Below are 15797 nucleotides of genomic sequence, written 5' to 3'. Positions count from 1 at the left end.
GTCGGGGGTGGAAATGCATACAACCATACTGCGCCGGGTTTATCCCTCGCCTCTGCTGCCGTCGATGATGGAATGGAGGTGGTTGATGGTGGTTCCGCGCTGGATGAAAACTCTCTGGTGGTCGTGTATGTATGTTCCACGCGGTGGTGCAGCTTCTGCGTGGAACGTGAATGCAAACGTGAAGCGACGAAGTTGGACGAGGATGAGGATAGGGCGAGGGAGAGAGAAAGAGAGAGAGAGATGATCGAGGACTGGATGAGCTTGCGAGGAAGGGAGAGAGAGAAAGAGAGAGAGAGAGATGCGTACGTGTGCGATGAGGATAGAGAGAATTATATAGAAGGAGAAAAGGAGAGGGGGAGAGTCAGGCTGAAAGGGAGCTTGCACACAGGGTGGAGCGGGGAGAGGGAGGCGGATAAGGTGGGAGGGAGAGAGATGGAACAGCGGGAGAGAGAGAGAGAGGAGGGAAGCACCGGTGGAGGAGGCATTATATACCGCTGGATCCTCATTGGGCTGCCAGTTTCTCGGCTGTACGCGGCAACGAGTGTACCTCTGCCTCGATAAACGATATTATTATTATTATTATTATTATTCGTGACCTTATCCGGCTTCAGAATCGGTTTCAAGAAAAAAAAATAATAACAACAACAAAAACAACAACAACAACAACAACAACAGCAGGGAACAAAGGGAAGAGGGACGGAGCTCGCAGAGTTTCTTTTTCTCTCTTCCGTCTCCTCGAGTCAAGGACACACACAGATTCTGCGAGAGTTGCAGCTTCTGGACGGTGGAAGCTCGTCTTTGTAGTCGTCTCTGGATATTGATCTTTCGTTCCCTTTTTTTTCTTTTCTTTTCTTTTCTTTTCCTTTCCTTTCCTTTCCTTTCCTTTCCTCCCTTAACACCGTTTCTCCTCTCCGTTTTGTCCAACTCTTTTGCGCAACATCGGGAGAAACTCTCGCGACTCTCGAGAGGGCGAGGACGACAACCGTATCTGTTTGCTGCTGGCTCTGTGCACCGCAGACGCGAGTTATCTACCTCGGCGGAAGAGCGGAAGGCGCAGCGGAGGGTGGACGCGGGGGAGTTTTTCGGAGGAAAGAGGAACGATGGCCACTTACGCGACCTATAGACACGTCGAGCTCGACAATGTTGGATACGGAAAGAAAAGGTAAGAGTAGACCCGGAACCGATACTCTTGTCCGCCTCTTTACCGCACTGCGGCTCTTATCGACTCGTCGGATATCCAATTTGCTTCCTTTCGGGGATTCTTTTTATTTTTCTTTCTCTCTTTCTTTCTTTCTTTCTTTCTTCTTTTTTCTTTACGTGGAGAATTTCATTGGAGTATTTTTATTATCGATCAGTTGTTACGATTGTGATATTTGTGTGGAAATAGAACTGTCAGTTTGACAGTTAGTTTGTCAAGAATATTAGGAAAAATAGATATTTTAGAATTTTAATAAGATTCGATCTTTATTTGAATATTTATATTTATCTCGAGGATGGAAGGAGGGAGGATTGTGAACGTGGGAGGAAAAATTTCATCGTATTTTTCAATTTTCCTAGGGATGAAAGTTAATAAGGATTTTCTGGGTGCTTGTGGAGACAGGATGCGGTAGAATCCACCGTGAACCGTGACTGGCGCGATCGATCTGCATTCTCACGAAGCAGTCCTTGAATCTTGTCGCAGCTTTGGAAACTGTGCTGCAGCGCTCTCGTCGCCATCGTCGAAACAACGTCCTGAAAATTCCAAGTTCAATGCCGACGATAATCTTTTTTTTATCGTTTCCGCCCAAAATTTCTTCTTTTCTTTCTTTCTTCGATCCATTAGAGAAAAACTTCGTCTTTCAGAGGAACTTTCATCTCGAAACGATATAATTTCTCTTCTCCTAAGAAAATTTGCGCCAAAACGATCTTTCAACGTTTCCTGTTCCATTGTAAAACTTGCTGTTGTTTTCGTAGACAGAGGATAAACAACTGTTACGCACCGGTATTCCAGAGCAAAGTGTTTTATCTGTGGAATTAGTTAACCGGCTTCCGTGATAAAAATTGTCGGGAGAGCTTCCCAGGAAATGGCACATCCTTTCGGAGGAATTTTCTAATTGCACGCACGATGAAACCGGCGAACATGATTCTCGAACGATCTTTCGACTTCGTTGCTTCATCCTCAACTTCGATATTAATTAATATATCTCGTTCATCATTAATTTTTCCATTCCATTCCATCAGAGATATTTTGAAATCGTTTATTTCTAGTACAACTTCGCATAATTGATGAGAAATTAGGACGAGTTTCGAATTTTGTCGATCAATTGGATACACTTTTTAAATATACTCCTTCGTTTAAAAATCTATAAAATCTGCGAAACGTTATAAGTTAAGTTATAGGTTATTCTGATCGTTTCAATTTTTATGATACAGGGATTTCACTTTAGAAAATTTGATCAGAATGAAAATGATGGTGACTCTGTATCTTGAAAATTATTCTTCTTGGAATAACATTGATTATATAGTTTCTTCGTTGAAAAGTTTTGAGGCCAGGCGCATGCTTGTTTCGAATCAATTTGTACACGCGTATATTCAGTTTGCTTTTACTCTCACAACCATAAGTTATAGATCGTGTTAAGCAATGTAATCTATTGAGGGGGAGGAAAAAAAAACCTGCTAGAAAATTAATTTGCATTATCAGTCATCGAACGAATAAATAATATTATTTTTTCCTTTTCTTCTTTATATTATCCCATTGTACGACACGATTTTAATTAAATTTTTCTCGTGTCTGGAAAATGTTTGGAAAATCTTTGAAAAATTGAATGAAAGAAACGAATTCTACATACTTGTGAAGTATTCCGTATCGAGATCTCTTTTTATCCCTCTCTGGAACTAGATCTTCTTCCAAATAAAACACGTCTTTACGTGTCAAAAAGTCGAGACGACACCGAAAATAGAGGAACAGAGCGGAACACAAGTCAGACTTAGTTAGAAAGCGTGACTGTTACTCTATACACGTCTCTGTTCGAAGCCTTAGGTGCTTTAGAAAATATTTAGAACCGGCTGATTACACTGATACTCTTTCCCCTGTAGAAAATATTCCATTTTTTATTAGAAATAAATCGAAATTTAATTTTTAATTTAATACGAAACTTTGGTTTTTAAAATTCTTGAAGAAGCACGGAATGCTCGCTCCTTTTCTTTTCTTTTCTTCGAAGAATATATTATTTTTGTCGAGAAATCTGTAACATTATTTTCTTTTTTTTTTCTTCTCTTCCAAGAAGTTATTATTTTCGACAAATTTTGATTCAATCAAAGTTATTTTTGGATCGATAACAATAGTCAAAATACAAATAAGTTTTGAATAAGAAACTTTTTTTAATTGAGATTACTCGCATCGACGCGATATCTGAACGCAAGTTACGATTTTCAGGAGGAAGTTTGAGAAGTTTGAGAAACGCTTGAACGAAAGATTTCTGCAATTGAGCTTCGTTTAATGGTCAACGCCCTCGAGTAATTGACGTGTACGCAGTACTTGAGTGTAATTACACGGATGTCACCTCCGACCAGTTCTTGCTTAATTGCCGCCATGATTTTTCGCCTTGCTATGTGAATATTTCATAAAAAAAAACGTGATCTTTTATGATAAATCCTCTCGAGAAGATATCGATAGAGTTCAATAGAATCTTTGTAAAATGAATTTCAACTCTAATCCTTTCGATATTTGAGATTTTGATTTAAGAAACTTCATCTTCATCCTCGAATTCTTCGCCATGGATTAAGAGAAAATGAAATAATCAAAATAGAATCTTTTTGTTATTCAGATTCTATGAGAATTTCTTTATGACGATGGTTCTGTCAGTTATCTGTCAGTAAAATACTGTTATTATTATTCGAGCAGATTCTTTATCTGTCTAAGAAGCACTTTAAAACAAAGACAGGATAATGGATATCTTTCAAAATGGTCGATATCTAAGCCTCGAAACTTCACCTATCGTAAACTTTTGATATCGTGTTTTCAAACTTTATTGTTCGATATAACACTTGTAAGTCAAGGCAGTGGAAGTTTTTAAATCCAGTTCTGCAACTCGAATCGATCGAAGAATATTATATTTCCAGTTGAATTATTAATTTACCAATATATGATATAGACGAATTCTTTTTCCTGAATATTTTTTTTAGATTTTACCAAACTTTCCAATTACAAGCTTCGATTCTTCCAATAATCTCCAAAGCCAAAAAAAAAATCCAAAAACAATTCGATCGTCCACAGATCCTCCTCTTTCTCCTCCAATCCTGTTTGCACCTGTAAATCTGAAACAATGAGGGGGGTGCAAAGTCACGACACCGGAGGAACTCGGTTATCGTTCCAATCTGATACGTGTCTTCGAGATCGATGCTTATCCGCCCTGGTCCCGGTGACGAGCTCTTCTCGTCCGTGCTTTCCCATCGATACCCCCCCGTTATAATGGTTGCTCTATACAAGCCCCACGATACAGTACAGCCTTTGTCCTCGAGTGATAAACAAGCCCATCCCTGTCGCGGGAGAGCTTCTTCGCTCCGTCATCTTTCGAACCTGTTTCATGGAACGAGATCGTTTAAAAAAAAAAAAAGCACGGTGTTTAGAAGGTTTACGTGGCACTTCAATCTCGTGCGAGAATTTCAAGAATTCATCAATTTTTTCCCCCATGCCATTAGCTTCTTTCGATCGATACGAAATTATTTTTTAATATATTTTTTTTTCCATGGTATTAGTTTCTTTTTGATCGATGATTAGATCGCAGTGGGATGGTTGGAAGTTTGTTCTCGTTGAGGAGTTAAGAATGATTCTTTTAAAATTTTATATTATACGTAAATTATTTTTGTTTAAGTTATTTTATCATCATATATTTTAGGCTAATAATTTATCCAGATTTTATCCAGATTTTGACTATTTTTTTTGACTATTTTCATTTGTGTTTTGGAATGACGTTTACAAATTTCGATTAAAATTGTTGTGCGCAAATGATTGATCGATATATTCCCTATTTTTCTATTTTTAATTCTAGAAATTGAGAGAAGCCAGAAAAAAGCCTTCTATTTCTCTACATACGCGTGACTTAAGGGGTTAATGATCCAATTACGTAATTTCTCCTAGAAACCTGGCCTATGTATAATTCAAAACGCCAAAAGGATCATCTGGTATCGTGCATCTAGATTCTTTTTTCTTCCAATATATCTTCTTCAGATCTTACGTAAGCACAGGCACACGTAACCAGAAGAAGTATCTTTGCACCTACGTCCCGCTTCTTTCTTTCCACCAGTTGTTTGTTTCGCGTCGCTGATTTACTGGTAACGGGAGAAGAAGCTATAAAGAAAACGTTGACCGACTATCCTCCTGTTAAACCGATTTAATTCAGAGAAATTTTCTATATGGATTTCATACACGTATCAATAATATTTTAAAATTTAATAATAATAAAATTAACAACTAAATAAAATATTTTATTTATTTATAATTCTCAATAATTAGCAATATTTTCATTTCAAACAACAGATCTTTTGAACGATATTATTTATATTATTAAACTCGTTCTAGATCTAAATTTATTAAATATCCCCCTAATTCGATTAAACGAATAATTCTGCAAGGAATATATCGTCGAATGCTACTTTAATGCAATTTAATTGGAATTTCTTCCTACAATTTCTCCCCCTGACTTATTTGCGAATCCGTATATAAGGTTGACCGATCTTGACCTGGACAGAACTTAAGCTTAAACCGTTCGGGATTGCTGCCAGCTGGAAAATCGCTAGACCAGCCCGTCTGTCGCCAATTCTCGATCGATTATCGTGATCGAATAAGAAAAAAAAAAAAAAAAAACCTGAAATCTGGGTGAAGAGGAGGGGTAGATCTATCGTGTGCAAAATTGCAGCTATGTGAACGCTTATCTTACTGCATTGCAGTGTGGATAATAAATTCGGATGACGTATTGAGAGATTTGACTGAACAAGGAATAATAGACGAGCAAAAGAGGATTTGCATATTAGAATGGATTTGATCGACGACTTTGGGAATTGAGTATATTGAAATACTTACAAAATTACAAGAATTTTGATATTAATATATTACTGTTTGGAAAAATTTTCCAATATCGATGAAATAAATAAAAATTTTAATTTGAAACTACTTTTGATCTAAAAAAAAAAAAAAAAAGAAAGAGAGAAAAAAAGTTAGGAAAAATTTGTTCTAATTTGTTGATAAATTGATTGGAGCGATAATTGGACGGATAATTTGTACGAGTGAGTCATAGGACGGAGAAGTAGTAGATTCGAAAGAATCCCTTTAAGGGGATCCAATTCTGGAATAATTATCAATCGACGATTAACCTTTTCAACGAGTCCTTTCCTAACGAGGATAATAAGATATATACGTGATTAAACGACGCGTGGGCTGGGATGCGTATTTTTTTTTTTTTTTCTTTTTCTTTCCAAGAGCTCGACTCGTGTCCAGTCCTCCTCCTACTTGTCTCGCTCGAATCGTCGAAACGATTTGCAAAATGCGCGTCGTATTACGCGCATTGGAATTGTTAATTGTATCGATTTCAGACTTATTCGATATATGTTAATGAACAAGTGTTCTTAGAATTGCGGATGTTTCTGCTTCTATTCTGCTTCCCACTTGACTACTTGTTCGATAGACAGTTTATAAAATGGATAGTGAAAACAAACAGTGTTACTTTATTTTTGAAATTTTAAAAAAGGGTGTTTATTCAAACTTGTGTTCTTATCGAGAAATCAGATCAAATTTCATTTTAATTATTTAATAACGAATATATTATTCGAGTTTAAATGTAAATAGATAATATATTTGATTTAAAAATGAAACGATAATCGTTCATTTTCTATCTTTTTTTTTAAACATCCTTCGCAAGTGAAAATAAACGTATCTTCGAGTCTTCCACGACGATCATTTTTCTTCCAAAGATTGCACACAACATCGAGTATATTCACACGGATCGAAGTGTAACGAAGAATTTTCGCCATCGTCTTCCACGCTACGTGTGTAAAACGAGTCGATATATATATATATATATATATATAGCTCTTCCACGTGGATCGAAAAATATCGCGTTACAAGAAACGAGACGTTCTTTCCGGATCCCTTGGTATGGGGTTACTCACCCCCCATTGTCCGGTGGACACGAAAGGGTGGACACGCATTCGTGCCCCCCCGCGGTGGCGGCTTCCCCCTCGTGAACTCGTATACTTTCTATGGATATCGTTCCTCGGGGCTTCCTAGGAGAAAAGACGGATTTTGCGAGCGTGTAACGCGTGGAAGCCCTTGGATGAACCCGACTCTGTCTGGACCTTATCAATTTTTCTTTCTTTCGCTGTTTTTTTTATATATTTTTTGGTTTCTAAATAAATTCTTTGTGAGAATTTTGTAAAATATTGTATCTACAAGAGTCCTTAGTCTTTTTACATTTCTGTTAATTTTTAATAATTATCCCCCTAGGGATTTAAATTTTGGGTTCCTCGTTTTCCTAGAGATCACTAGTTTTCTTATATTCCCATTAATTCCCTAGATTTTCTTGGTTCTCCTAGCTTTCAAAGTATTTCTAGTTTTTCTAAGTGTTTTTAGTTTTACTAGATTAGATTTCTAGTTCCTTGCTTTTCTAATTTCTCTAGGTTTTCAAGTCTCTTTCTCTTTGTAATTTTCTCATGTTTTTTTTTTTTTTTTTAGGTTCTTCTCATTCTTTTCGCTACAATATTATCACAAAGTAATAATATTTAATTCCATTTATTCTAGAATCATGTGATTCGAACGAACACATGGAATCGGGAAACTTAATGTCAGTCTGATAATACGTGCACGCTATCGGGATAATTTATGGCCGCGGCAAATGATGAGGGTGGATGGGTGATTCGGCAGCGAATATAATACCGAAAATAAAAAATTATCGCCAGATAGCGTGAGAAGTAAAATTCCAGTTTTGCTCGCAAAACTTGATAACAAATTGATAAATTTTCAATTCCACGGATTGTGTATACACTCGCGATAAATGGTGTTGACGAGAAAATCAGAAAGTTTTTGCTGTCGAAACGGCGTCACCCGTGTTTTACAAACGCACACTTTCACATAAGTCAAACATTAGTTTAACGATTCTCTCGTATCCGTTATCACGATAATTTACAACCTTTCCAGACGATCATTTAGGAATGTTCGACCGATGATTCATTTCGCGATAATCGAAAAATAAAATTTATTCCCAACTAATATTGACGCTCACTTACTCACATTTTTCAAATGTGAAAACATTATGAAAAATTAAAAATGCATAATAATCGATATCTCTTTCCCTTTCTATAACAATTTATCCAAAAAATTATCCATAAAATTAGCTTAAAAAATTAACCTCTCCACGCTACGTGCATCGATCCAAATTCCAAATTATCGAATCCTTCGATCTTCGAAATCTTCGAAATCGAAAAAATTTCACGAGAAATGAACGAGGCATTTCTCTGTTGATGTCTCGATTGGCCGCAACCACCTACACCGATCGTATTATTTATAACGACCGCTTCCACGCGGAGCATTGACTCTGTCCGACCCGTTCACGGACCGTGATAAGGCTGTGGAAGCGGATCGATCGAGGTCTACTCTTCGCCGCCCGATAATCATCACCGCTATCTCTTTCTGTCCCCGCTCGATAACTCATACTTTGTTCCACGATCGTTTCCTGTGCATTATTCAGGGCCACGGGACGTGAACCTCGAGCCAACACCTGAATAGATTCCGCTGAGAAACGCGATATCCACGTCCCCTTGTCTCGAACGTCGTGGATAAATTCGTCCAACGGCATCCTGAATCGATTGAAAAATTAGGTCGCAACGTTTTTAGGTTAAATCACGTGTTATCACTTGTTCAACATCTCTTCGTCGAAGATTTTGTTTCAGAGCAACGGTGTTCCTCTTGCATTCGTTGGATCGAAATAAATTTTTGATAATTATGATTATCCGCTTAGTTAAAGGCCAAAGCAACGTCTCTGAATCGTTGGAAGGAGGGACGTTTTAAACGGACGATTTCACCGGAACCGAATAAGTCGATCGATTACAGAGATTGAATCGGCCGGGCGGAGGCGTAATTGGCCAATTAGTTAATTTCGCGTAAACTTCGTCTATTACTTAGTCCACGATCCATTGCACAAAGTTGCACCGAACGTTTTCTACCGATCCGGTTTCCTTATACGGATCTCGATCCAACATCGGGACTCCTCGCGCGTTCTTCCAATAATGCAATTATCTCATTGAGAATTATATTTTATACATATATATATATATATATTTCGTTGATTAATCAGAGTGAAAATGTATCTGAAAGAAGACAATTTTTTAAAAAAAATTATTACAGATTGTTTAATCTTTGTGTTGATAAGAAACAATTAGAATATTCAAATAATAATTTCAATATTTATTGAAGTTTTTATTATTATGAAATGTCCAAAGTATGGACTTGAAGCAGTTTCGCGATTCTTTTAAAAACGTAGAAAATTATTATAGAAATTAGAAGTATGAAATAATAATTGTAAAGTAATTTTTGTATTTTCGATTAAAATTTATTTAATTACTATAAAGATTCGAAAAGGAAATATTATATTTCTTTCTTTAAATGTATATATTTTCCAAAAAAGTTAATAAGAAGTTCGATAAATTTTATTCAAGCATACGTGAGACAAATAAATCGCGAATAAATCTTTGATTCCTGATCAAGAATTCCGTGTTAAAAAGAGAGAGAGAGAGAGAATCGATTACGTCTTGATCTAATCGATGGGATCATTTTTCAAAACGGAATCGTTTCTCTGCGGTCGATGAGTAATTCAAACGATCCACTTAGACTTGCCGATTCGCCGCATTTGCATGCGAATCCTGGCTGTATATGGTTATGTTTGCCGTGTCTCGTGGATGTCGCAAACTTCTTCCTCTGTCAATTGTGACGTTGACGATGTTATTTCTTTCTCCCGACCAACGATTCAGAATAATAACGTTGGCCTACCTTTTTCTTCCTTATCGAGCAATAAAACTTCTTCTTCGATACATTTTTATATACTTGGATATTGTACAAAGTTTTCGTATATGTATTCTCTGGATTTTTATTTTTCTTTTCCAAAATTATACTTTCGAAAACATCGAATACCTTCAATTTGATCTTTCTTCAACATATATATGAAAAAAAGAAAGAGTTTAATAGCAGATGATGTCAATAATCATTTTTATTATTATTTTACTATCGTTTGTTATATTTATTAAATCCATTGGAAACTCTTCAAAAAAAAAAGTAATGGAAATTAATTGTAAAAATTGGGAATGGTAAAATATATATATTTATTAATCGAACCAGCCCGATTGTATATACTTCTTTTTCGCGAATTTCCAACAATTTCTTCCACGTATCTCCTCACGACACTCGAGAAAATTTACAACCCTATAAACCTTGCTGTATCGTATAAAAGAGAATTAAGTATTTATAACAGGCTCGATACTCAACATTCTTATCTAAATTCTAAACCGCTCCGTACGAATGCAAAACGGTTGCTCGTAACTCGACCACTTAAACCAAATATAGTTGTACGATCTAATTCAGTTGCCCCCGTGGCTGGCCGCCTCTATCCGTCCACCACGACTTATATTATATTCAACTGGCATATATTTATCTCGTATATTTTTACGTTGCATCGATTAAACAGTTGGCTGTGTGGCTAAGCGCGTTATCATATATGTTCGTGGGGCGCCAATCCTCCATGAAACGTTATTCGATTAAAAGATCTTTGGTAAGAATAGAATAATCGAGACGGAATGTTCAACGATCAGATTTTTTTCGAAGATCTTGCTCAATTAAAGCTCAATCTGATCGAAGAATCTCCTTTTAGGCTTATGATTAATTATAATCGAATAATCATTATTCAAAGTACTCCATTTGGACATCAATATTATTACAATTTTAATATCTTTCCTCTTCGAAATTCCATATACTATTGTCTATTTTTGATTATTTATTGATTATAATTTTTAATTATTTTGATGATAATTTATTTTTGATGATAAATTGAAATAAAGTAATGACACAATAAATTGACATTAAAAAAAAAATGGCAGTCGACGTGTTTCTTTTGCAAGAAAAAGTGATTAAATCAGATGAATAGGGCGTTCTAACGCAATTATATTTTTATCTGCTGAATATAAAGACATTAAGAGTAAGATGGTTAAAATTTTCCAATCGATAGATACTATACGCGTATATATAGCTTCTGAAGGAAAGTGAAATTCAAGGAATTTTCACTCAGTTGTTGTTTGTATGACGTTCGCAAACTTTATCGTCAGGCCTACCATCGTTACTTGAATTTTGTCTCGTGTCGATGATATTATTGCCGTGCGACAACGTGCTCGACGATTCACACGTGCCGGTTTCACGCATAATTTACGATCGTGACTCGCGTTCATTACGCAACGAGCGTTGTACGTACTGTTGGAACAATCGGATCCGCTCGTGAAAGTTGGCTTCGTACTTGGAAACAGGGTGATTAAGCCATTATCAGCCGTGTGACGCGACTCCAAGAAAGGAAACGACGATTATCCTGAAAGGAGCTCGGATCTTTTTCTTGTTGGAAGTATAATTGCTTGGGTGTTAAGATTTAGATTTGGATCTAGATGTCTTAGATTTCTTCTTCTTCTTCTTCTATTTTCCGGATAAAATGGATTATGCAATTGAAAAATTCAGCAAGATAGTTTTTACAGTTTAAAAGTTATATGATGGAAGTAGAATTGCTTTTAGATTTGATTTGATAAATCGTAATTGATGATGATGAATCAAGATATGAAATTTTATCGGTGAAGTGGAAGCAGAATTGATTCTTGGGAAAAAAATGATCTCTGATTTCTATTAGTGTTTTTTTTAGTGGAAAGTTTTATGGTAGAATTGCTTGACTATGTTTCATTTTATATTTCGTTTAAGTTTCCCTCTCATTTATTCCGTTTTCTCTATATGTGTATTTACATAATAGGTTCAAGATGAATTGTCGTTTAGATGGAGGAAAGGAATAGGCATTGTATTTAAATGACTCGATGATTTGGAAACAGAATATCATCGAGTTAGAAGTTATGAAGAATTGTTTGGATCGAGTCATAGATCAAATCATCGCTAATCATCATTAGTCGGGGCAGGAAACTGCAATTATCTTAAGATTAATGTTTCTTAAAATTCTATAGAAGAAAGGCAAAGAATACAAAGTAGAATTATTATAGTAAATTGTATTCAATTTAACATATCTTTTTTTTTTCAAATAATTATTATTTTAAAATTGCGTGACAATAGTTTCCAACGAGATTAATTATTATTTTATAATCAATATATTCTTCAATATATTCTTCTTTATAATATAAAAATATAAATTTCCACAAATATCCACACTATATAATAATAACAACAAAAGATTGGCGTACAAAAGATAATTTGCAAAGAAGAGCTTTGTCATCCTCTTCTCCCTCTTCCATTGAATTATATTATTAAATTCAAGAAAGATTCTCAGACCATTTTCAAACGAAATGCTTAATTAAATTCTACGACACGACAAATTTCATTCTTGCATCTTGAGAATGTAGCAAAACATATTTTCCAAATCCAAACTCTTACTTCTTTAAAGATAAATAGAAATCGATGATTGTCTCTCTTATTCTCGCATCCAACGGCACGAAACTGAGAGAAATCTTTGAGAAGGTGGATCTTTTTTTTTCTCTTTTTCTTTTGCGGAATACGAAAGATAATTTATTCGACGTGGCGTTTCAAGGTGTCGAAGAAACACAAGCCTACTCGTAATTTCCTCACCTCCGACGCAGGCTTCCTTCCCTCGGACTTGTCTACACGCCAACGCACGCGTTACAACTATTAGGAATCGAATCGAAAGCTGTCCGGCTGATCGCAGTGCTGCGGCTGCGTGTTCGAGTAATCGCGCCTCGATGGAACTTCCTGAATCGTGGTTCAAAAACCATGACCCCTCCTAATTGAAACGAATCGAAGGGAATCGTGGGCAAGCATCTTGGAAGCGTGCTGCCAGAGGTGATCTATGATCTGTGCACGGTTGAAAGATGGACAGGAGGAAGAACGATGTTCGGATTGATCGAGAAGGATCGAGATTAAATTATCCTTGATTTCGAGATTTCACTTCCTTGTCGTGTGATTATTCTAGATTTAAGTAATAAAACGCGAAAGATAGTTAAATACCAATCATTGATTTCTTAAAAATCACTCTATATATACGCTTTTTCTAAAAAACAAAATTATCATTGATCTCGATGACATAGTAATTGTTCGTGAGGGTATATATCACTGTCCATTTTTTTCTTAAAAATCACTCCATATATGTATATACGCTTTTTCTAAAAAACAAAATTACCATTGATCTCGATGGCATAGTAATTGTTCGTGAGAATATATACGTTTTTTTTAAAAATCACTCCATATACGCTTTTTTTAAAAAACAAAATTATCATTGATCTCGATGGCATAATAATTGTTCGTGAGGATATATACGTTAGATCACTGTCCATTTTTTCTTAAAAATCACTCCATATATGTATATACTCCTTTTGTAAAAAACAAAATTACTATTGATCTCGATGGCATAGTAATTGTTCGTGAGAGTATACACGTAAGATCATTGTCCATTTTTTCTTAAAAATCACTCCATATATGTATATACGCTTTTTCTAGAAAACAAAATTACCATTGATCTCGATGGCACAGTAATTGTTCGTGAGGGTATATATACGTAAAGATCACTGTCCATTTATAGCGACATTCTGGCGATCAGAATGTTTTCTAAAAGCGAAGCGTGAAAAGAAGTTTCACGCTTGGTTGTAAATATTTAGCGAAACGTGAAATCGAGGAAGTATCGGTGTACGTAAAGGCTGGGTGTAATTAAACGTCGAAACAATGACCATTGTCCGAAACGCGATAAAGATTGGCCACAATGCCGCTCCTTGTTATCGGCATCCTCGATATTCCAGGACCTCACACGAAGTTGCCAGCAGCGAAGACGAGTGCTCGAGCGTGACTCCTTGCTGCACCCACAAAAACGTTCCATTTTACACGCGCGAGCCACCCTCCCTCTCTCCTCGTTTCATCTTCCGTGTTCGAAGTCTCTCGCCGTTTCCGTTTCTTCTTCTTCTTCTTCCGCGTGGATGCACGTGAAATGTATATTTTAAAAATAAGGGTTAAATTATTACGATGTTTTTAAGTTAATCGATTTCATCCTACATGTCTACGATATTAATGAATATTTTCCTCAACCGTGTGTATCATTAAAATATACTTTCAATGGGAAATCTATTATTATATATCGAGAAGCCAGAAGCCTCTCTCTTGTATTGGGCGATAAGGGATGATGTTACGAGTAATGGATGAGATCGAAGCTCGATGTTCGAAGCGTGAAAGCAGAATAACGATCGACGATAATATCTCGCCTCGGAAATGGAAGATCATGGTACGCCCTGCATTTTTCCCCGCATAATTTCGATCGTGACACCACCAGGATACAGGATAATACGTTCTCACGAGGATAACGCTGGTTGGTTCTCAAGATCAAGATCATCGTACGTTCGATCGACCTAGAAACCCAATCCTTGTTATTTCTCGGTAGATTTAATATTCTTTTTCTTTCTTTCTTTCTTTCTTTCTTTCTTCTTCTTTTTTTTTTTTTTAAGAACGTCGCGTGATCGATCGATCGAATCGCTTTTTACTCGACGATTCCTCCGCGACAGAGCCGGATATACCGTGACAAGAGGACGTCGAATGTCGAGGGTGACGTCGCGGAAGATGGCACCGGTTATCCTCCTTTTTCTTCGTTATTGCCTCGAATAAATTCCGTGCCAGTCACCGCTCGGAATTGGATTATATTCGGACAAGTTGAATGTTTTTTTTTTCGTCTCGAATCCTTCGAGTTGGTGCAATTATCGAGATAAGCAAGAAAGTTCTTTTAAGACACTGATCGATAATAGGGAACATAAGATTTTGGAAAGATGAAAAATTCTTCTTCTTCTTGTTCTTTTCCAAACACGAGGAATTTAAGTTTAATTTCTCAAATTAAAAAATAATTCCAACCACTTTAAGCTACTTTAAAGTGCTGCATCAAACCGATTAATCTCGTTCGGGATCACAACACGTTAATAAGAATATTTCTAGGGCAAAGCATTCTCTCGCCCACGCAGAGCTTGATTCACGTCGAATATTACACACATTCTCGCGAGCTTTAATTCCTTTCATCCGAGTTTACGACTCGCGGAGTAGATGATGGCCCTTGCGTCCCATTTTCTAGATTCCTCTGATTACGTCGTACGTGAGACGTTCAGCGGGATGATGGACGATCCCTTTTAACGACTATCAAGGATTCATTCGATCAGTTTTGTCCCATTTTGTCCCACGATCCACGAGAGAACGTGATCGATCGTGCAACTTTCGAGGATGATGAAACGAAAATATTGGATCGGTGGGAGAGCGAACGTCAATGTTTTTTCGATAGCAAATCGATTTGTTGGAAAATCCTTTTTTATATTATTTTTCTCACATCGAAGAAAACGGAGATATACAATTCTCTATATTTAACCCTTTGTACCATGAGATCATCTTTGGTCAATCGTTTTAATTTTCTCGAGACAAAACAAAAATTACGCAGTGCAAAGTGTTATTAATAACTTTGCTGAAATTTCTAGCAGACACACTCTAGTTTTACTCTAGTTAAGAAAATTATCAGCGGGAGATCGTTGCCCAATGATTTATTATT

General features: G+C 36.4%; 1 protein-coding gene across 1 annotated transcript in view; it reads left to right on the top strand.

The window, feature by feature from the left end:
* The first annotated feature begins 907 nt into the window (after positions 1-907).
* Positions 908-15797, top strand: part of LOC102671663 (microtubule-associated protein Jupiter) — a 27269-nt gene continuing 12379 nt past the window's right edge. Inside the window, exon 1 of the mRNA XM_006615965.2 lies at positions 908-1162. Coding sequence (XP_006616028.1) covers positions 1101-1162 — 62 coding nt within the window. The 5' untranslated portion in view covers positions 908-1100. The remainder of the gene's footprint in view (positions 1163-15797) is intronic.

This window comes from Apis dorsata, unplaced genomic scaffold (genome assembly GCF_000469605.1).
Source record: "Apis dorsata unplaced genomic scaffold, Apis dorsata 1.3 scaffold_247, whole genome shotgun sequence".
Classification (NCBI taxonomy): domain Eukaryota; kingdom Metazoa; phylum Arthropoda; class Insecta; order Hymenoptera; family Apidae; genus Apis; species Apis dorsata.
This window is presented reverse-complemented; position numbering and strand designations above follow the sequence as displayed.